The sequence below is a fragment of the Staurois parvus genome, unplaced genomic scaffold (assembly GCF_062004578.1).
Source record: "Staurois parvus isolate SC_StPar_1 unplaced genomic scaffold, SC_StPar_1.0 ptg000544l, whole genome shotgun sequence".
Lineage (NCBI taxonomy): Eukaryota > Metazoa > Chordata > Amphibia > Anura > Ranidae > Staurois > Staurois parvus.
The window spans coordinates 8,036,845-8,061,385 of NW_028318340.1; the positions used below are offsets into that span (position 1 = coordinate 8,036,845).

The window sequence follows — 24,541 nt, forward strand, 5'->3', positions numbered from 1 at the left end:
GACTTCCTATAATGTTAAAGCAAAGGTGACAACTCACATTGGTAGCCCTGCTAGGTTTACCAGCTCGGCCATTCAAAATGTGAACAAAAAAATTCCAACACTGGAGTTTTTATTTATAGCCTCCAAGGAAATGGTTGAAAAGTAGAAACCATTTAACTACACCTGTAAAGTCTGTAGCAGTAGGTGGAAGCCCATAAAACTGATATTTCCTTTCAGTGGTATATATCAATGGTCGCCAAACTGCGGCCCAGGGGCTAGATGAGGTCCTTTGCTTGCCTTTATCCAGCCCTTGGGGAGCTGTTCTTCCAGCTGATACCAATGAGGGGACACCATTCCTCCCAATGACACCATCATTAGGACACTATTCCTCCCACTGATACCAACAATGGGGCACTATTCCTCCCACTAAAATCAATTATGAGTCATCATTCCTCCCACTGACACCAATGATAAGGCACTATTTCTCCCACTGACACCAATGATGGGGCACTATTTCTCCCACTGACACCAATGAAGAGGCACTATTCCTCCCACTGACACCAATGATGGGGCACTATTCCTCCCACTGACACCAATGATGAGGCACTATTTCTCCCACTGAGACCAATGATGGGGCACTATTCCTCCCACTGATACCAATGATGAGGCACTATTTCTCCCACTGAGACCAATGATGGGGCACTATTCCTCCCAATAACACCAATGATGAGGCACTATTCCTCCCACTGACACCAATGATGGGGCCCTATTCCTCCCCACTGACACCAACAATGGGGCACTATTCCTCCCACTGACACCAATGATGGGGCACTATTCCTCCCACTGACACAAATGATGGGGCACTATTCCTCCCACTAACACCAATGATGAGGCACTATTCCTCTCACTGACACAAATGATGGGGCTCTATTCCTCCCACTGACACCAATGATGAGGCACTATTCCTCCCCACTGACACAAATGATGGGGCTCTATTCCTCTCACTGATAGCAACAATGGAGCACTATTCCTCCCATTAAACCAATGATGAAGCACTATTCCTCCCAATGACACCATAGAAGGGGCACTCTTCTTCCCACAATAGCCAATGATGGGGCACTGTTCCTCCCAATGAAAACCAATGATGGGGCACAGTTTGCTCCCAACTGATTTCAGGGCATCTTTTTCTACCACAGGTCAGAGTCTGCACCCTCCCCCCTTAAAAAAACAGTAAACCGGACCTTTGTTTAGAAAGTTTCCTGACCCCTGGTGTATATGAATAATACATATGCACAATTTATACAGTTAATTTTTAATTTCCTAAAAAAAGTGTAGAAAAACTCAAAATTGCAGTTTCATACTGCAAGGTGGGGCAGCTAAAAAATCTCCAATAACTATTTACCACCCATTATCTTCCTCTATGTCTGCACCAGCTCTTGATGTATCCTCATGAGCAATGCTCTACTTTAGGCCACAGTCACAGATCAATGCAACATGGTGCAGTGCGATTTTTGAAAAGGTGCATTTTTGGGTCGTAGACTTGAATGGGAATGCATGAAAAGTGCATATTCGTCTGCTCTAGTTGGTGTGTTTTTGGCAAGGTTTAGTGATCTCCTTCCACTACAAAAATGAAACATGAAAATGCATCAAACGTGCTTTAAAAATGCACTGATCAACCTATTTGCAGCAGCACTAGTGTAAACCTAGGCTTAAAGGACAAGTCTACAATTGTCACAAAAGTAGCCCAGCCCTACTCCCTAGCCGCCTTAATTAGTCTACGCTGGCGATCCCCTCCCCCCAGGTATACGGTTACCTCCTCAGACATCAGTCACTGTCGATATTGTCTACAGCTTGACCAGAAAAGAAAAAAAAAAGTGCCAAGCTGGCTGTACCTGTGCACGATCATCCCAAAGACATGAATGGGACATTGCTCCTGCAGTATGTGTATGTTCTATTCAAGTCTTTGAGACGTTAATGCACAGAAGCAGCCAGACCTGCACTAGATAGTTACCAGCCAAGCTATATTAAATGTGAGAGCCCGCTGTCAGGCTACTACTACTGGGCCAGGTAAGTGGGGACCTGCAGTAAAGGATTATCAGTTTACCCCAAAGAGTATGGAAACCTAACATACAAAATATACACTGCAGCTTACCAGCCTCTAGATGAGAGAGCTGCATTCGTTTTCAGCATAAACATCCTTATTTTTCCTGTGTAAACTACTAGTCCTATTGAACCACCATGTAATAGAGATGAATGGCAGGCATGTTCGAAGTTCAGCCTGGGTGGCAACCATGGCTCCTTCCATAGATACCATGTAGAAATTAGTGTAGCCACAAAAGGGAAAAGAATGGTGTTACTGGCTGGATAATCAGATGTAAATAAGGGGAACAATTGCTAAAAAAAAATTAAAATGAATGCAGCCACCACCTCTGGTAAGCTGCAACATATTACACTTTTGTTTTTGGATTTAGATACGCTTAAAAGGGTCCTTTTACACAGACGGTCCATTTTTTTTCCATCAGTTCAGTCACATTTTTAAAAAAAAAAAGGATCTATTTTTCATCAGTTTACATCAGTTATTACCTCAGTGTTTTACATCCACTACCAATTCAAAAATGGATGCAAAAATGGACCGTTTGTCCTTTTACATCCATTTTTTGTCCGTTCTTTTTTTTTTAACAGAACAAAAATAGGGCTTTGATCTGTTCCAAAAAACAGATGATCATCCATTTATATCCATATCTGTCAACATCTGTTTACATCCGTTTTTCCATAGAGATGCATTGATGTCCGCTTTTCATCCATCAGTGGATGGATGAAAAATGGACAAAACAGAAAGCCGGTTTGAAAGGGGCCTTATGCAGGCCATACACGGGTCGAAAATCGGCGGATTTTTTGAAGAAGAAAAAAAAAAACACAACGAAAAATTGGTTGTTCGGTCGGCCGATGTTACCATCAACGGTAAAAAAAAAAAAAAAAGATCGGCCGACAAAATCATAACGTTCACCCCATAACTTCAGTCCCTTGCAGGTCATGGCTCATGCGCGGATTTTTTATCGGTAAATCAATCAGCCGATTTACCCATCATTGCCGAGAAAATTGGCCGATCGTCAAAATCGGCTGCAAATTTTCCAACATGACCGGTACAAAAACTGTGCAAAAAACCCGAAAAACAGCTGACTAATTAACCCATTAACAGTGTGAAAATCGTCCGATTTTCGACCCGTCTATGGCCGGCATAAGGGTTATAGGGGTGGGGACTGGAGGAGTTTTTGTGACAATCATGCATACCCAGGTATGGTAACGATTCATTTTTATACAGGGTTTATTTTGATGATTAAACGGCAGAAAAACCCACACCGAAGATTAAATATCTGTTTCCAGAAGATATGTCCAGATTTGCAATAGAGTGTGGGAGGGTCCTATGATACTGATATACATGGTCTGTAGCTGTGTCACACTTCACATGGAAACCTCTGGACAGTGAATATATTCTAGATTACGGACTTGCACAGCATCTTTTTCATATATGCAAAAATATAAAACCAAGCAGTGGTTTGTTTTTTTACTAATTTCTTTGTTTTGTTTGGAGTTTGTTTGCCTCCTAAATCAATCCACAGCTGTGCCTGTCAAGGGACAGAACAAGTGTATAACTTTATTCATGGACCCACACAATCACCAATTTACAGCAACTGATTACACAACCAAGACTAGTGAGCATAATGGGGCCGCCATTATTACATCATGGTATGAATTAATGGCAAACAAAGACTATCGACTAAACACGTGTGGTTTCCATGACTATCCCATTGTGCATTATTCAGGAATCCTGGGACTATTACATTCTCAAGTACTGAAATCAGTCACATGCATTCAGGGAAAAAACAAAACAATGATATTGGTTCTTTAAAAGGAAAAACACTTTTTTTTCTATTTTTCCTTAAGATATGAATCTGAATGTTGTCATTTAATGTAAATAATCATATAAGGGTGTATGAACATAGACCTGAACTCAAACAGTGAAGATCCGCTGTGCTATATGGAACATCTAGAAATGGTAATTAGGCCCAAAAGGTAGGAATTGGAAACAACGTTTGTTAAAAAACCTAAAATCCCTGCAATGTACAGAGGGGAATGTTTTTTGTCAACAAAAGTGGAGTTACTCTTTAATCATAGTGGCTCAGTGGTTATCACTTCCGCCTGGCAGTACTAAGGTCGTCGGTTCGAATCCCAACCATGGCACCACCTGCATGGAGTTTGCATGTTCTCCCTGTACCTGTGTGGGTTTCCTCCAGATACTCCGGTTTCCTCCCACACTCCAAAAGACATGCTGGTAGGTGAATAGGCTCCTGTCTAAATTAGCCCTAGTATGTGTATGAATATAAGTTAGGGACCTTAGGTTGTACGCCCCTTGAGGGTTAGGGACTGATGTGAATACAATATATATGTAAAGTGCTGCGTAAATTGGTGGCGTTATATAAGTACCTGAAATAAATAATTAAATCTGTCTACAAACATAACACAGCAGCCAGGCCATTCATTTGAGGCTGGGAAGAGGGAAAGGGGCAGAATGGGCACCTGCTTTTTAGAACCCTTTCAGTGCCCTGTTCTCTAGCTGTCTGAAGGACTGGCATTGATGCTGCCATCACTCCTGTCATTCCGAATGGAGCATAGAGCAGGGGCAATGATAGCTGCTGGTGGGAGGATTCTACTCTGTTTCCATCCAACAGCAGTGTGAGATGGGGGGGGGGGGGGGAGCAGCAGGAAGACATCCATGCAGAAAACACAGACCCCTTCTTCTCTGTATAGGTACCTGCCAGAGAGTGAGGGCAGACAGCCCTTCTTCCTAACGCCCCGTGTCACATTTAGCAGGCAGTATCACTCACCAAACGTGACCCATTTACTGAATTAGGCCATGTCCCAACTGTGTACATTGCAGGAGGTGGTACAGGCGTTTAGGGGTTAAAACAGAAGGTCAGTAGGCAATATAACACCTACCCCATCCCTGTCATACACCCTCTGAAAAGCAATCCAACACTCCAGTCAGAATTAATTACTTACTAAACAGATTCTACATTTAGATTGAGAGAATTCCTGCCTTTGGGGCATATATCCAAGAACGTGTACGACCCTAAACATGAGTACTGCACAGTAGTGTCCAGGAGCAGCACATTTACGGCCAGTTCACACCACAAAAATACACTCCAGATGCATTCCCCATACGTTTTTGCTTACAGTTCACACCACACGCAGTTTCGGTGCAGTTTGCTATGTTCCAGAACAGTTCTGTGCAGAAAAAATGCAGCATGTTCTACATTTTTTTCTACACCAGAAACTGACTGGAATTGACTACACTGGTGTGAACTAGGGCCTTTGAAATATATGTAAAACACTGTGCATGCATTTTTTATGCAAAAAAAAATTAACTGGACTGCATCTGGTGTGAACTGGCCCTTAACCCTTTTGCTCCGGCGCCTCCTGGCCCTTTAAGAGTTTCAGAAGCTGGGAGGCAGAGCTGGGTTTTGGGGTCATGGAAACGCCGTCACATGATCGGAAAAGGTGCCGATCGCAAGGGGAAATCGGGACCTTTCCGTGCGTCACTAACATATGTGATGGGAGCTCACAGGGCGCGCACTCTCAGCACATATGTATTTTCAAATGGTACGCAAATATGCGGCTGCTCAGCGTCAAGGCCCAGATGTGGAGAGGCCGCATATTTGCGTGCGCTCGGCATCTAGGGGTTAAAGCAGGTTCACATGATAGAAACGCAGTCCATATGCGTTCCGGATGCGTTTTCGCATGTACATTTTTTACACATTTTTGTCATGTGCGTTTTTCATGCATTCCAGTTAATTTTTTCCCTCTCTATTTTTCTTCAATTTAAATAGGGACACGTGTGTTCCAGTGCGTTTTTGGTGCATTCCAGTGCATTTTTTTTATGCGTTTTACTGCGTTCCAGTAAAGTTGTGTCCAAGAGTAATGCAGAATGTTCTACTTTTTTTTCTGTAACCGGAACACACTGGAACTGCAAGCACTGATATGAACTATGACATCGACAACCATATAACCTACTTTTTGTGCGTTTTGGATGCAGAAGTAAAGCCCACTGAAATGCATGTAGTGTGAACTGCCTCATAGGCTTATCAAAGATTCTGACAGGCTGCTGGCAGTGGATCTGGATGCTGCACCTGTGCCTTCCAAACTGCCTACGGCCTCATACACACGGATGTAAAGAACACCACTTATAGGGGCATTTGGCATTGACTTCTGTTGTTTCAAACAACTGACTTCTGTCGTGCAGGAATGGCTATGCTTTGAGCGACATTTGATCAGTGTATAGCCAGCTTACAGTTGGAGCAACCAGAAAGTACAGAGGATACTCGATTTCCATTGCTATATAAATGAAATGATCTGCAGGACATAAAAGTATGATTGTGGGACAGCGAAGTTCTCCAAAGGAATGTTTGCCTGCTTTAAAGGCTAAGTTCACCTTTCAGGAAAAAAGAATACACATATTTTTGTAGAAAAAAAACAAGCGTTTATTATTTTTTTCCTACAGGAGCCTGCAAAGCATTGCAGCTGTGATAAGTGGGTTGTTTGGGTACTATAGACATGTCCTCCAGCTTTCTTGCCTCTTCTGCACTCATCAGCACCCGCGCAGTCCATTGAGAACTACAAGCCGTGTACCACGGTGGCAGACAGGAATTCGTTTCTTTAGTCGTGGATCACTGTGAATGAATGCTGTGTGGGCAGAGCTCTGTATAGCTGCACCACTTTTGAATGTGACAGAGGCTGCGGAGGAGAGGAGCCCCTGCCCATTGTCACAGGAGAAGGGGTGCTAGAATGTGTTATACCCTAAAAACAGGTGTACATGTCACATGTTCCAAAGGTGTACTTATTCTCTAAACCTGTGAAGGTAATTCTGCTTAGTGTTGGGCTTTAAACTAATGAATGTGACATTTACCAATAATTCACTGCAGGTGTATCTTCCTGCTGACAGTGACTGATTCACCTGCAGTGAATATTTCCCTATGTTAATCTTCAAGATTCAGATGCAGAACTAGGTTATAAATCATGATAATCATCTTTGTACAACATACAAATACTGCAGTTCACGAGAAAGTTATTTAAATCCACAAGCATGCAGGAAACATTTTTCAGCTACATAATATGTAGGAAATTTATGGAATTAAGAAGATACAGAATAAACATGTTGCCTGAATCTAAATACTCTGCTGCTCCGTTGTAATAGGACAGGTCAAGGTTTACACACACCAGAACTAAGCTGCCTTTAACAACTGAAAAGTACTATAATGGTTTGATGCTAAGAAAAAAATATATAATAATAATAATATATATATATATATATATATATATATATACACACACACACACACTGTATATATTGTATGTGTATATATACACTATATTGGCAAATGTACTTGAACACCCCTCCCAATCATTGGATTCAGGTGTTCCAATCACCTCCATGGCCACAGGTGTATAAAGTCAAGCACCTAGGCATGCAGACTGCTTCTACAAACATTTGTGAAAGAATGGGTCGCTCTCAGGAGCTCAGTGAATTCAAGCGTGGTACCGTGATAGGTTGCCACCTGTGCAATATATGTCACCATCTGTGACATTTCCTTGCTGCTAAATATTCCACGGTCAACTGTTAGTGGTATTATAACAAAGTGGAAGCAACTGGGAACAACAGCAAGTCAGCCATGAAGTGGTAGGCCACATAAAATGACAGAGCGGGGTCAGCACATGCTGAAGCGCACAGTGCACAGAAGTCGCCAATTGTCTGCAGAGTCAATAGCTAAAGACTTCCAAACTTTGTGTGGCCTTCAGATTAGCACAACAGCAGTGCATAGAGAGCTTCATGGAATGGGTTCCCATGGCCAAGTAGCTGAATCCAAGCCTTACATCACCAAGTGGAATGGAAAGTGACAGATGCAGTGGTGTAAAGCACGCCACCACTGGACTCTAGAGCAGTGGAAATTTATTCTCTGGAATGATGAATCACACTTCTCTGTTTGGCAATTGGATGGACATGTCTGGGTTTGGCAGTTGCCAGGAGAACGGTACTTGCCTGACTGCATTGTGCCAAGTGTAAAGTTTGGTGGAGGGGGGATTGTGGGGTTATTTTTCAGGGGTTGAGCTTGGCCCCTAAGTTCCAGTAAAAGGAACTCTTAAGGCTTCATTTTGGAAAATACTATGCAAATTTGGGTTGGAGGAACTTGACTGGCCTGAACAGAGTCCTGACCTCAACCTGATAGAACACCTTTGGGATGAATTAGAACAGTGATTGCGAGCCAGGCCTTCTCGTCCGACATCAGTGCCTGACCTCACAAATGCTCTTCTGGAAGAATGGTCAAACATTCCCATAGACACCCTCCTAAACCTTGTGGACAGCCTTCCCAGAAGAGTTGAAGCTGTTATAGCTGCAAAGGGTGGGCCAACTCAATATTGAACCCTACGTACTAAAACTGGGATGCTATTAAAGTTCATGTGCGTGTAAAGGCAGGCGTCCCAATACTTTTGATACTTTAGGCAACATATAGTGTGTGTATTATATATATATATATATATATATATATATATATAGACACACACACACACACACACACACACACAGTATATGTGCATATATTTGGTTATACAACCTGCACCATAGAGGCCATTAGAACAGGAAAGGTAACAGGTAAATATTAAACACTGCATTGTTTACCTATAGTCAAAGTGGCCAATCACATCTTAATTTCTACATTGTATTTCAATCATTTCTAGCCTATTCCTATTAATCTGAATGATCTTGAAGTTTGTAAACTTCCTTTGCGAAGATCCTACACATTTCCTTCCTTGAATTCTGTGACACCTATTCACTAAGTCCTATGAGGAGGCTCTGCTGTGTCACACTTTTCACAGAGCCTGCCTTCTGATCTACAGAGGTGCTGGGAGGAGGAGTTGCAGGAGGTGGAGTCAGTATAGGAATCACTGCTTGCAGACAGCAAGGTGCCATGGGGTATATAGTCCTTAAAAATTGAAAGCAAACGGCAGTGGAGAAGCTGCAAAGCATGCAAAAAATCCACGAAGTTGTAGAAAGAGATGTCCAGCAGACAGACAGAAATCACAACATAGAAAGAGTTTGAAGTGAGACTATATTGGATTGCCATTAATCGCTACTCTTTGTATTGTTATTACCATACTGATGTTATAAGTTGAAAGTGAGTGCTGGGACCATAGAACACCTTTAGATTAAATTCATTAAGGGACATTTATCAATCCTGTCACATCCATTGTGGTTGGTGGTGGATAATTTTTGCCATACCCGTGGCAACTCTGATGTAAAGGGCTCTGAGGGGCAATCTGATGTACATGGGGACTCTGACGGGGGCATGGATGTGAGGTAGGACGCTGATGGCCTCACGTTTATTTGAAATCCCTTTACTTTGTCTGCATCATAAAATGCTAATTTAAACAAAAACTCTAAGTAAAACGTGTTCATTCATTTACATTTTATTTGTTAATTTATAAAACAGATTTTTTTTCGGGCCATAAATATTTGTAAAATATACTATGTGACCCTTGTACTGAAAAGCACAGAGACCCCTGGATTAGAAACATTTCAACCCGAAATTCTACTATGGGTAGAGTATGGGCATTTCAGTGTGAAGATCTTGCTGGTATATTGCCTGAGAGAGAGATTCATCTCATCTGGAACGTTTCACAAATTTAACGTCATAATATAGGAACGTACGTCTGTCAGAATTATCCATCACCAACTATTATGGCACACCCCACACTTTTCAATCCAATTGTTACTAATATTGTTTCAGTTTATCAATATTCAATATATGCATTTTGACACTGGTCATCAATCTAATATTTATTAGGTCTAATTACATTAGAAGTGACAAGACAGGTTGGCATATAAACTTTTTTTTTCAATTCCATCATTTGTACCTGTAGTAACTAAATAACCTAGTATTGCCCAACCTGTGATTCTGTGCCGCTTATCCTCAGGCCTCTGCAGACAGCAGTCAGTGTTTTCCTTACCTATTCTACAGACTGACTTCTAGTAGCTAAAAAAGTTTGCTTTATTTTTTCTTACACTATCTTACTTTTTTCTGTCCTGTCCATCCCTTTTCTCATGTTAGTTTTTCTTTCTATCTTATATAGTGGATCTTGCTGAGAGACATATCAGATGTGACGCAGATACATTTTAAGGGGGCTGTAGGGAGCACAATTCTAGAAGCATCGATGTACACAAGGACTGTAATAGCAGTGATCTCTTGCAGTCTCACATCATGTGTCTGCAGGCTCATAGGACTCTGGGATGAAAGACACAGCTCTTCTTTTGACCCATTGAAGGGACATCTGGTATATATGGTTGTTATTAATGCCTGTGTACAGCAATATAAGTGTGGAAGGTTGGTCTCTGACCATCTCAATGTGCACGTCTGCAGTGTCTGACCACCTCAATGTGCACGTCTGCAGACTCTGACCATCTCAATGTGCACGTCTGCAGTCTCTGACCATCTCAATGTGCACGTCTGCAGACTCTGACCATCTCAATGTGCACGTCTGCACTCTCTGACCATCTCAATGTGCACGTCTGCAGTCTCTGACCATCTCAATGTGCACGTCTGCAGTCTCTGACCATCTCAATGTGCACGTCTGCAGTCTCTGACCATCTCAATGTGCACGTCTGCAGTTTCTGACCATCTCAATCTGCACGTCTGCAGTCTCTGACCATCTCAATGTGCACGTCTGCAGTTTCTGACCATCTCAATGTGCACATCTGCAGTCTCTGACCATCTCAATGTGCACGTCTGTAGTCTCTGACCATCTCAATGTGCACATCTGTAGTCTCTGACCATCTCAATGTGCACGTCTGTAGTCTCTGACCATCTCAATGTGAACGTCTGCAGTCTCTGACCATCTCAATGCGCACGTCTGCAGTCTCTGACTATTTCAAAGTGCACGTCTGCAGTCTCTGACCATCTCAATATGCACGTCTGCAGTCCCTGACCATCTCAATGTGCACGTCTGCAGTTTCTGATCATCTCAAAGTGCACATCTGCAGTCTCTGACCATCTCAATGTCCACGTCTGCAGTCTCTGACCATCTCAATGTGCACGTCTGCAGTCTCTGATCATCTCCTGTAGCATTTCTGCAGCCTCTAACCATCTAATTTTGCATGGCTGCAGTCTCTGACCATCTCGTTGTACGTGTCTGCAGACTCGGACAGCTTTCTGCATTAAATTAGATATAGGTTTCTAGTTTATCTTTGCATTAATATATTCACTGCATACTATCTGCGGCTATTTGCTGATGTCAGGGGCCACACTTGAGGTCCCTTTTATCCTGCAAGTTGACCACCACTGCTTTTTGTCATTCTAATTAAAAAAAATAATATTGAACAAAAACCATGCGACACATTGAAAGAAAATACTAATAAAGCTGGAAATTCCAACCATAAAACGGTCTATTGATGTGCGCATGACACAAGGTAAACAATACAATACCAGGTGAAATTCTCTGATGTATTTTCCAACCCCGCATATAACCGAGGTACAGAAATGTAAACAACATGAACATGTGGGCTTATGCAGCACAGCAGTGCAAACAAAGAAAGTGCAAAGCACATAAAACCAAAACAACATAATAAATACTGTAAAAGAATCAGTGTAATAAATGTGAATAAAACAATGTAATAAATGTGAATAAAACAATGTAATGATGTGAATAAAACAATGTAATGATGTGAATAAAAACAATATAATAAATGTGAATAAAACAATGTAATAAATGCTATAGATAAAACATGTAATACATATTGTAAACAAAACAGAACCAGTGCTGACAAAACACCAATGAGAATAAAGCTCTAGAATGGTGATATAAATTTAGGCTAGCTGTGTGATGTTGGCTGGTGTATTTCATTTAACCTTCACTGCAAATGGTAAGACACTTATGGCCACTCTACATTTATGTGCTGTGGAAGCGTATCAAGTCAACGCACTGCAATGCACATTATATGGATTGGCACAATATGATGCCACTCATTTTGTATAGCATCCCCACACACGGGAGGGGGGGGTTGATTTACTAAAGGCAAACAGACTGTGCACTTTGCAAGTGCAGTTTCACTCTGCAAAAGGCATTTTCACCAAAGGTGAAGCTTCACTTTGCAAAGGATACCATCATAATCATATGCAAGGAACTGCATTTTTGCTTGCACACGATTTTTGACTGGACATGATGGAAGTCGGCAGAGCTTCCCCTCATTTACTAAGCTCTGCAGCAAATTCCCTTGCAGAGTGCAACCGCTCTTCCAAAGTGCACAGTCTATTTGCCTTTAGTAAATCAACCCCACTACGTCAATGCACTGGGATGCCATAGTACACTGCAGGTGTTTTGGTGCATCATAATCCTACTGATTTCAATGGGTTGCTTCAAAGCTATGCACAATAATATGTGTTACTCACCACGCAAATGTAAATGGGAGTCTAACAAATGCTGATGGATTCTGTGTAAGGAGAGGGGACTGGCAACTGATGGCCTTTGCTTGTTTACATTGTGTAAGGCAGTGCACAGTCATTGGGAAGTCTTACCATGATCATGGCCAAACAAACAAGCTTGTCCTGATTGATTTAAAAAGTCCCAATCAGACACGACTGAAAAGAAAGAAGCCTTTGGGAACCTACAAGTTCCAGCATGGATGTTCAGCCAAAGCTTAGGCGTGCTGAGTCTTGTAGTCCCTCTAAGGCTATGACTGCAATGTAATATGTCCAGATACAGTGTATGTATTAATAGTTCACAGTATATTTAATAAGCCAACACCAGGTGAAATAATCATGTAAAGGATTTCTCACTGGTTGCTGAGGGTTAATGCACGTCACTCTTCAGTTTATAGTTAATCAAGCCATTAATGTTTCTTTTATATAGTCTATTATCTGACATGTTAATGTTATAACCCGTTTGGTGTGTTTAGTTAGTTATTTGTTTTGTCAAAAAAAAAAAAAATCCAATAAACCGCATTATAACAAATAAATAAAAAATGAAAGCTACAGGATTCCATATCCAGATGAATCACAGGAGGTGTTATTGGGGGTCTTCCGGCAGCTCGAACTCTAACTTATACCAACGCTATTGAATATACACAATAAAAATTAGGAGCGGTTTAATGTACGGAGTTCCTGTACTGCATCCCATAATCCATGGGAACGAAATAATCAACTGTGACAATAATGTATACTATTTGGTTTCATTATTTTGAAATATTCATTAAGCCCAGCAAGATCAAATGTTGAACGACGGATGGTTGCTATGCCTATGTAGACACACTTGTATAGAGTGATCTACATGAATCTACAGAATGGTGCATAGCCACAGCATCCACGTATCCACAATTACCCCATCATGCCAACTCTGTTGATCCCTGTGCGTTGCTGTGTTTGTTTACACTGTATTGGGGTGACATACAGAAGGAAAGGCAATGCACAAATACAGTATATACTGTAGGGGCATAGGTGTGAATGCAGCTCTAAAGAAATCACAAATAGTGAGCTATGAGTGACTAAACCCCCATCTACAGTATGATTTGGGTCAATTAGTTATTCATTGCAGTATAAATGATGCTATCCTTTGGATTGAAAGCTCTTGTCCCTCCTGTGCTGAAATGTATTGCAAATGTTCCGTCTTCCTTTATTTTATAAACTGTTGGCGCTATATAAATCCTATATATATTGATATATCAGCTGGTAAAGCCAGGGTAACTGGCTTGGTTCACACACTGGCGTTGCTGCAACACGCGTGGCAGAGCATATCACGTGCTGGCGCGATGCAGTGCCATTCATTCTTATACATGGCATGCTCTGCCTATGGATGGACCGTTCTATAGATTGGTTTGAATTGCTCTATACAGGTGTGTCTACATATGTCAATGTTGCTCCTCAGTGGGCTTTATCTATATTTTTAAAGTCTGTAGAGCACCCTTCCTCAACCTTTTTTACCCCAGAGGAACCCTTGAAGTAATTTTTAGATCAAATAGTCTATTGGGGGTCATTAGGAAATTGCCCCTTACATTGGTGGTATTGGGAAGAATGTCCCCCTTACTGTCTGCTAACAAAATATAAATACATACATTTTAAATAAAAAACCAATGGTGCCATGCTACTGGCTCTGCCAAGTGGTGATGGACTTGGGACTATGAAGGCACCATTAAATGGGAGGTCAAATAGCTACAACCTTCCAAGCTGCAGCCCTTTGCTTGCCTTTATGTGGCCCTTGGGACACTATTTCCCCCACTGATATGAAGCATTATTCCTGCCACTGACACCAAAGATGTGTTACTCTTCCTCCCACTGACACCAAAGATGTGGTACTATTCTTCCCACTGACACCAATGATGAGGAACTATTCCACCACTGACACCGATGATGAGGCACTATTCCTCCACTGACAACAGTGATGATGCACTATTCCTCCACTGACACCAATGATGAGGAACTATTCCTCCACTGACATCAGTGAAGAGGCACTATTCCTTCACTGGCACCAAAGATGGATATATTTCTTCTCACTGACACCAACGATGGGGCACTATTCTTTTCCCTGATACCATTTTCTACTCCCATGAGCCACAGTCCGGCGCCCCTACGGTCTAAAGGAAAGTAAACTGGCCCTTTGTTCAGGAAGGATGGAGACCTCTTCTCTAGAGGAAGCCTACGGTTACACTGAACCCTGGTTGAGAATGGCTTGCTATAAAGTAACAATGATACTAGGTAAACATCATCCTGAATGGTGCCTCAGTGTGCCTTCCCAACAGTCATTGTTGTAGTGCAGTGTGACAACATGCTACGGTTTGCTGCCAGAACAGGCCAATGTCCATGGTTTGGAACATTGGGGTGCATGCCAGTCTATTCATTTGGAATGAGCTGCCTAATGAAGTGAATGTTAACGCACAAAAAAAGCAAGTGTGAACCTAGCCTTAGATATGATTGGCTGCAACGTTGAACAAGACCATCGTGTTTACCACTAGCTGCAAGGCCAGGACCTGGTGCACATACCCCTGTGTGGAAGAAGGTGCAAAGGTGACGCGTGGCAACCACCAAACCTTTCTCAATAACACCAATCTAACATGCAAAAACATTGTAGACGTGTACCTAGGCTTAGATTGGATTGGCTGTAACTTTGAACAAGCCCATCATGTTCACAACCATCTGTAAGCCCAGGACCCAATGCCCATACCCGGATGTGAAGCAAGGTGCAAAGGTGACACATGGCAACCCCCAAACATTTTTCAGTAGCACCAATATAATATGCAAAAAAAAAATGTAGTCATGAACCTAGCCTTGGATCAGATTGGTTAGAACTTTGAACAAGCCCGTCATGTTCACAACCAGCTGCATGCCCATACCTTGGTGTGGAGTAAGGTGCAAAGGTGACGCAAGGCAACACCAAACAATTTCCAATGGCACCGATCTGACAACAAGAAGCAAACGTGGCTTCTTGTACACCACACCTTGTAGATCAGCCCAGGAGCCAGGCCTCTGCCAGCCAGCGGGCACCCTCTGATAGATCCCTACCACATGCCTAGGACCAGCGGGCACCCTCTGATAGATCCCTACCACATCCCTATGACCATGGCTGGGCACCCTCTGATAGATCCCTACCACATCCCTAGGACCATGGCTGGGCACCCTCTGATAGATCCCTACCACATCCCTAGGACCATGGCTGGGCACCCTCTGATAAATCCCTACCACATCCCTAGGACCAGCGGGCACCCTCCTATAGATCCCTACCACATCCCTAGGACCGTGGCTGGGCACTCTCTGATAGATCCCTACCACATCCCTAGGACCATGGCTAGGCACCCTCTGATAGATCCCTACCACATCCCTAGGACCATGGCTGGGCACCCTCTGATAGATCCCTACCACATCCCTAGGACCATGGCTGGGCACCCTCTGATAGATCCCTACCACATCCCTAGGACCATGGCTGGGCACCCTCTGATAGATCCCTACCACATCCCTAGGACCATGGCTGGGCACCGTCCTATAGATCCCTACCACATCCCTAGGACCATGGCTGGGCACTCTCTACTCACTGTTACTCCATGATTTCAGCAGATATTTGATGCTGATCTCAAAGAAGCCCGAGTCCTGCTGGCTGGCCATGTCCTCCTCCTCAGGTATGATGTCTGCCTCCAGGTCCTGGATGTGGAGGAAATGAAGAGGCTCCTTCCTCCTAGGTGCTCCTCATCACACACGAGATGCTCGCCCTCCTCCTCCTCCGGTTCTCCTTCACTGCAGCCTGTCAATGGCCGGGCACGGATCAGCGCCTCTCATCTCATTGTCTGCTCCGGGGACGGATCCTTCTTCTCCCCAACCACAAATCCGGTGTCACTGTATGGGAGGGGGCGGGGTGTCTGCACCACCTCTACACAACACACGGCGCCCGGCTACTGCTACTGGGGGCGATATCCAGCATCTGTCCTCCCCGAACAGCACAGCCAACTACATCATGCTGCGGTACGGCGCAGCTGCACCTCCGAGCTGCCAGTGACGTCCGACCAGAGCAGCATCGGCACAGCCGCAGATCGGGAGAGCCGGCCTCTGTCCTCACCCTGTCCTCATCTCATCACACTGGACACTCACTGCCCGGGACACCTATGGCCTGGCCTACCGGAGTCATACCTGACTGATAAAAGAATACACAGTGCACTTCCTTCATCCCTACCTGACAATAATAAACAGTGCCACTTCCTCCGTCCCTACCTGACTGATAATAAACAGTGCCGCTTCCTCCATCCCTACCTGATTGATAATAAACAGTGCCACTTCCTCCGTCCCTACCTGACTGATAATAAACAGTGCCGCTTCCTCCATCCTTACTTGACTGACAATAATATACAGTGCACTTCCTCCATCCCTACCTGATAATAATAAACAGTGCCGCTTCCTCCATCCCTACCTGACTGATAATAATAAACAGTGCCGCTTCCTCCATCCCTACCTGACTGATAATAATAAACAGTGCCGCTTCCTCCATCCCTACCTGACTGATAATAATAAACAGTGCCGCTTCCTCCATCCCTACCTGACTGATAATAATAAACTGCACTTCCTCCATCCCTACCTGACTGATAATAATAAACAGTGCCGCTTCATCCATCCTTACCTGACAATAAACAGTGCCGCGTCCTCCATCCTTACCTGACTGACAATAATACACACTGCCACTTCCTCCATCCCTACCTGACTGACAAAAAACAGTGCCACTTCCTCCATCCCTACCTGACTGACAATAATAAACAGTGCCTCTTCCTCCATGTCTACCTGACTGATAATAATAAACAGTGCCGCTTCCTCCATGTCTACCTGACTGATAATAATAAACAGTGCCACTTCATCCATGTCTAATATTATAATTATTATTAGTCAGGTAGACATGGAGGAAGTGGCACTGTTTATTATTATCACTCAGGTAGACATGGAGGAAGTGGCATTGTTTATTATTATCAGTCAGGTAGGGATGGAGGAGCTTCCTCCGTCCCTACCGAACTGATAATAATAACAAGTGCCAATTCCTCCATCCCTACCTAACTGATAATAATAACAAGTGCCAATTCCTCCATCCCTACCTAACTGATAATAATAAATAAGTGCCACTTCCTCCATCCCTACCTAACTGATAACAAGTTCCACTTTCTCCATCCCTACCTAACTGATAATAACAAGTGCCAATTCCTCCAGGTGTAATAATAAAGGCCTTGTTCATATGAACGTACTTAAACATACCCCAGTGTGAAAGACCGTGTTGGCCCATACGGAATGCTCAGGTGCTCCACAGTCAGGCGGTCCACTAGGACAAAAGGGGGTTGATTTATTAAAGGCAAACAGACTGTGAACTTTGGAAAGTGCAGTTGCTCCAGAGATTAGTAAATGAGGTAAAGCATCACTTTGCAAAGAAAAATTTAGAAAAAATAAAAAATACAGCATTTTTGCTTGCACATGATTGGATGGTGAAAGTCAATAGAGCTTCTGCCCATTTACTAAGCTCTGGAGCAATTGCAAAGTGCACAGTCTATTTGCCTTTAGTACATAAACCCTAATGACTGCATGGATACAGTCACTGCTCCCGATGTGACATCTATGTGGGTGTGTGTCCCCGAATGCAGACAGCGTGAGTTCAGGGACATGCACCCGCACAAACATCTGTGCATCCCATGCTGGCAAACACAGCTGTACATTTAAAGTGGTTCCTCACCCTGTAAACAAAAATGTAAAAGTCAGTAGCTACAAATACTGTACACAGCCGGCTGCCCTCTGCACGTGTGCCCCTTGAATGGTCCCACAGTGTCCTGAGACCTGTGATGTCTCCCATGAGGCTGAGGGGAGAGGAGGGTGGGTGAACTTCCACTTGAATCGCCTAGGCAGTCAGAGTGGAAGTAGGAGCGGGTACTTCTCAAAATCAGGTACCCGCTCCCTCCCCCAAAAAGACATTCTGAATATGGCGGGGGGGGGGGGGGGGCATGAAGAAGAGCAGAACTTCCCATTTTGGGGAAACTGACCATAGTGACCATAATAAACAGTGCCACGTCTTCCATGTCTACTTGAATTAATATTAATAGTAAACTGCCACTTTCTCCATGTCTGATCAACTGAACAAAACAATGCTACTTCACCCATATCTACCTGACCAATATTACAAGGGGCGTTCAAGTCAAACCTGGACTTTTCATTTTACAGGTATAAAAAGGGATGGAAGCGTGGTGGTACTACACAGTCGTAAGTGGCAAGTGTGTCCTATTACTGATAGACATTTCTTGGGCCACTCCAGAGAACGTTAATCAAGGTGGCAGACAACAGTGTTAGTGCATGCATGGAACATCGTGTGGTGATGAACGAAGTCGTCTGAACAAAGGCATAAAACCTGTGGATATCTACAGAAGACTTCAAGCATAGTACAGTGATGAGGCACTCAGCCGCAGTAAGACATTTGAATGGTGTAAACGTTTCAAAGATGTCCGTACATCTGTCAGTGACGATCCTGGCCATGGTGGTTCCCAGCCCACATTAGTCATTCCTGTGAATATTATTATTATACATTATTTATATAGCGCCAAAAGGTTTGCTCAGCTCTGTACATTATAGTGGGGGACAGTACATGAGACAATACAGTAACAATACAATACACGAGGGGTTCGAGGGCCCTACTCTTTCGAGCTTACTATCTAGGAGGGAGGGGATAGTGGTACAGGAGGAAGTGGCTGTGGGGGATGGAGTAATATTCAGCGTGTGGAACTCCTGATCCTGGATCATTGACACATAACCTGACGTGAAATTGCACAAGAGACAAATCTTTCTGTGGGAACAGAGAACACAATCATTCACAAACATTTGCATTTTCAAAGTTAGTGCACGCAGGGTACCAAGACAGTTTTCTGCTTTTGACCGGCACAGAAGAGTTGAAGTCTGCACTGTGTCAAAGGAGTGTTTTGACAGGGAAGGCCAGGATTTTCTGGATCGCATCATTACAGGTGACGAAACCTGACAACGCGTGAGCTCATACTGCTCACTGCTCTACATGCACATTACAGCAACTCAGCTGGGAAGTATTGCCACATCCTCCTTATAGCCCGGACTTTGCACCAAGTGATTTCCACCTGTCTGGACCCCTGAAAGAGTTTCTCGCAGGTCACCATTTTAGCACTGATGACTAAGCGAAGCAGGCTGTCCTAGAATGACGAAGCTTTCCAGACATTAGTTAAACATTGTAATAAGTGTATAAATGTAACAGGGGAGTATATTGAAAAATAAATGCAGTTTCCACTTTTTGAAATGTGTTTTTTATTATATAAACTCAGAAGTCCCAGTTTGACTTGAACACCCTTCATATTAACTAACCTGTGCTACTTCTGGGCCATATCCACCTGACCAATATTAATAATAAACTGTGCCACTCCTTGTCTACCATTTAATAATGAATATACTGTAAACTGTGCCCCTTCCTGTAAATCAATCTGACATAATAATAATAAACGGTGCCACTTCCTCCATGTTTGCTAGACCAATATCATCGATAAATTGTGCCACTTCCTCCATGTCTGCTTGACCAATATCATCGATAAATTGTGCCACTTCATCCATGTCTGCTTGACCAATATCATCGATAAATTGTGCCACTTCATCCATGTCTGCTTGACCAATATCATCAATAGATTGTGCCACTTCCTCCATGTCTGCTTGACCAATAACATCGATAAATTGTGCCACTTCCTCCATGTCTGCTTGACCAATATCATCAATAAATTGTGTTACTTCCTCCATGTCTGCTTGACCAATATCATCAATAGATTGTGCCACTTCCTCCATGTCTGCTTGACAAATATCATCAATAGATTGTGCCACTTCCTCCATGTCTGCTTGACCAATATCATCAAAAGATTGTGCCACTTCCTCCATGTCTGCTTGACAAATATCATCAATAGATTGTGCCACTTCCTCCATGTCTGCTTGACCAATATCATTGATAAATTGTGCCACTTCCTCCATGTCTGCTTGACCAATATCATCGATAAATTGTGCCACTTCTTCCATGTCTGCTTGACCAATATTATCAATAAATTGTGCCACTACCTCCATGGCTGTCAGTTGATAATAAAAGCAGTGCCCTTTGTGGTCTACTTGACAAATATTAATAAAATGTAAATGGCACCAATTCCTCCAGGTCTACCTGACTAATATTATATTAAATGGTACCACATCATCTATGTCTACCTGAGCAATATTAATAATAAATACTATTGTAGCCACTTTCTCCTTGTCTACCTGACCAATATTAATAATACGTATAAAAACTGAACCACTTTCTCCTTGTCTACCTGACTAATAATAATAAGCAATATAAAAACAAAGCCACTTCCTCCATGCAGGTTCGTGATGAACCACAGTTGGCTCCCCATTGCGCATGCGTGAATTCACATGATACTCTAAATGGTCCTGCAGCATGATTTTTACCCAATAGACCTGGCAGGCAGCCCAACTGCTAAATGAAGGAACATACATGGCTTGCTGACAAAGCTGCTGCCAATCATGAAGAAGAGGCTCAAGGTTGTCAGCCTGCAACAGGAAATGCTGTTACTGGCAGAATCTCCACATAAGAAAATTTGCACTAGATTTAGAAAAAAAAAATGTTTAAAAATGTTACAATACAGTGAGGTATTATGCCAAACATACCAAAAATAGATTTGGGGGTTTACAGAGATTGTAAACCGCAGACATAAAAAATGAAAAAAGCATATCTTTCTATAGAGTGTACCTGTCTTTATCCAGAGCACCAAGTGTCATTTCTGTCTGCTGCTTTGTTCCTCTGATATAAGCCACTTCTGAGAAGTTTTCCTGACACCAAAAGAAAAATGGTGACGGGCAGGGACCTCCAGCAGATTAACAGCCTCAGCTCTGTTCCTGTGAGTTGTGTGGAGGGGGGCTGTTTCTCTTCCCTCCAATCAACTCTCAGAGCTATCTTCACTGAGCTCTGCAGTGTATACCTCCTCCCCCTTTTTTCTGACAGCTCAGACAAGCTGTATACACTTGGCACTTTGAACAGATGTAGAGAAAAGAAGACTGCAGATAAACAAGTTGAACGAATGCAGGAGGATTTGTTTCATCTCTGTGCATCACCTGAGGCCAGTCACTTCACTGGGTACATGTAAGGGTTTACAACTACGTTAATGCAGGTTACCACAGCAGGCACCCATGCATTATATATTTGCAATACAGCACATGTACACTGTGGCACTCTGCAAAAAAAGAGCCATGGGCATATTCTGCATAGCATGGGAATTTATCCTAAGTAAAGAGTAGTATTAGTATGTTTATGATATTAATAATAATAATACAAAATAATCATAGTTTATTATTTATTTGATTCCTACCAACTCACATATTTCATAAAACAGCAAACAAAAATTACCAGCTCACTTACCAGCCAGCCTGCAACAAACCATACTGACCATGTCTAACAGTTCACATTAAAACTAAGGTGTTTAGTTGGCACACAATGCAACTATGTGCGTCCGCTGCAGCTTACGTATATATACGCAATATGGTTTATTGCAGGCTGGCTGGCAAGTGAGCTGGAAATTTTTGTTTGTTGTGTTTTGACATGCGTCACCTTTCCATGTGCTCCTTGCTGCAAAAACCGATTATATATACCAAGACATTCTAAGATTTTATTTTTGAAGTGTAAGTCTGAAGGTTTTAGTTGTATTACATTTTTTTATGCTTGCTCTTTTTACCATTTGTCTGTTTTCTAATATTTCCCTCTTTTCCAGACTTTACAAATATGAAACTATTTAAAGGCAAGACTTTTTTTTACCTTAATGCATTCCCTGCATTAGGTTAAACAACGTCTCAGTATTTGTATAGCCCCCTAACCCCCCTTACATTCACCTGAGACCTTTCTTGATCCAGCACTGTGCCCACCTGTAGCAGCTCTTCCCTCTCTCCCCCTTCATTCACAGGGCAGGTGCTCCTACATAGGAAGCAGTTTCCTATGGTGGTGCACAGATAAGAGGAGGAGCCTAGAGCACCAACAGGGGACACCAGTAGCATTGCAAAGAGCAGGTAAGTATAATAGATTTTTAAAAAGTTAACCTTTACAAATCACTTTAAAGCGGACCTATTAGGTGTATACATTGCAAGGAGTATAGCACACTTCATTTCAAATTACTTGCTTCTGCTCTGAAGATATAAATGTAGGCCCTGTCATAGACCTTGCTGTATACCACGTGATCAAATTGATTGTTAGTTGCAGTATCACTTTATGCGAGCAAGTCTTTAGGAGGATCATGAAAAGGATAAAACACCTATTAAAGACTTCTGAGAAAGCAGTGAGCCAAAAACATGGAGAGGTGTATGATATATGATTGTAGTTCTGCACACAGAACACTCTTGGCATGGCTGCAAAGCATGAAAGAAAAATAGTCAACTGCAGACTAAAATTCAAAGATTAAAAGGATAAGTTCACCTTTGGGACAAAAATAATAAATGCACATTTTTTTGCAGGTAAAAAAAATCTGCATTTATTATTTTTGTCCAAAGAAGCCTGGAAAGCACCAGTGATCAGTAAATCGCTGATGCCATGCAGGTTTCCTGCAGACCTGTGCAGAATATCTGCTTGCCATACGGGATGAATGACGTGGCCCTGTAGGCGGAGCCCCGCACGGCCGCGCTGTTTTAAAATCTGACAGATAATACGGGGAGAAGATCCCCTGTACTATCTGTCAGAGGGAGTGGGGGGGGGGGGGGGGGCAGTTGCAGCTATGGTAACATGTTTTAACACTCAACTCCAGTCATTTTTATTTCTTGGGTAAGAAGTATTATACATTTTTTCAGGATTTCATTGCAGTTTTTATTCTTTTTGGGTCTATTTCCACCTTACTACCTGTCTTCCTCACCCGAAGGGTGCCACTGGGACAGAACGTAAGGTTAGCTATACATGGTAAGCATGGATGGAGTAATCGCATACTGCAGGCTCAGAGGCGTAGCTGGGGGGGGGCACCAAGGTACAGGGGCGCCAAAATGAGGTCACAAGATCACTGGAGCAGACGTGTCATCTGATACGTCTTCCATCCACAGTGAGTTATGAGAGGAAAGAGGAGCCGTCTGGGAGAGGAGGGCAGTGAGTTGGGCATGTACCGGAGGGGACAAGGGGAGAGCCGAGCCGGGTGAGTAGTGCCATGGATGAAGGGGAGGGGCAATGTGATCGGGACGGGGGGGTGTCTACAGGGACCATATGAAGCAGGGGGGGGTGTCATGAGGTGGCCGTTCGTCCCCGGGCGCAAAATATCCTAGCTACGCCTCTGTGCAGGCTATTGTATTTAGATAGCTGCATCACCCACAGCTGACCTGAATATCTGAACAGCAAAGGCCTCTGATCGAATGTGGTCACTGTTCAGCTGACAATTTTCTACCCAGCTCCTTTGATTTTGAAAATGACTTTTGGTGAGCCAGGTAATCACAAGGCCACCAACAACTCAAATGTCTGGATGATTCAGCAGGAATTGGCTGAAATTGAAACCATGCATAGCCAGCTCAAGGTAAGTTATCCCCAGGTAGACACAGACAGCAATAATGCCAGACAGAGTTTCTTTCCCGACATTACTGCCTAGTAGAAATCACATAGTACAAGCTTAATCTACCAACAAATACCTCCCCTTTCTTACAGATTTCTGAACATTACATAATGGCTGAAAAAGTTCTAGGAATGTTCAGCAACTTGCATAGCTTCAAAGATATTCTGGAGATGACTCCAATTATTGAAGTTACTGGAAATTCCATTTTAAAAGTTTGGTTTGACTGAGAGAGAAAGAGTACCTCTGACAGGTTTAGGTCTGTTTATTTGGCCAACGGCAGACATTGGACACTGTGAGCTTTGTTTTCCAATGGTTTAGGCTTCAGGAAGGCAGATTACAGTACTAAAACACCTTGTCAAATATTTTATGTCTGGTCTGCAGATACTGCAGTAGCATCACATT

General features: G+C 43.0%; 1 protein-coding gene across 6 annotated transcripts in view; it reads right to left on the reverse strand.

Annotated features, from left to right (window-relative positions):
* FRY (FRY microtubule binding protein) overlaps window positions 1–24,541 on the reverse strand; it is a 578,133-nt gene that overhangs the window by 286,102 nt on the left and 267,490 nt on the right. For 3 of the 6 annotated variants that reach the window (XM_089690880.1, XM_089690882.1, XM_089690879.1), the window contains exon 1: window positions 16,106–16,530. The exons of 1 other annotated variant lie outside the window; for it this stretch is intronic. In XM_089690880.1, the coding sequence (XP_089547006.1) occupies window positions 16,106–16,175 (70 nt within the window). In that variant the 5' untranslated portion in view covers window positions 16,176–16,530. Of the gene's footprint in view, window positions 1–16,105; window positions 16,536–24,541 lie in introns of those variants that run through there. 2 more of the 6 variants (XM_089690884.1, XM_089690885.1) reach the window with 1 other exon arrangement.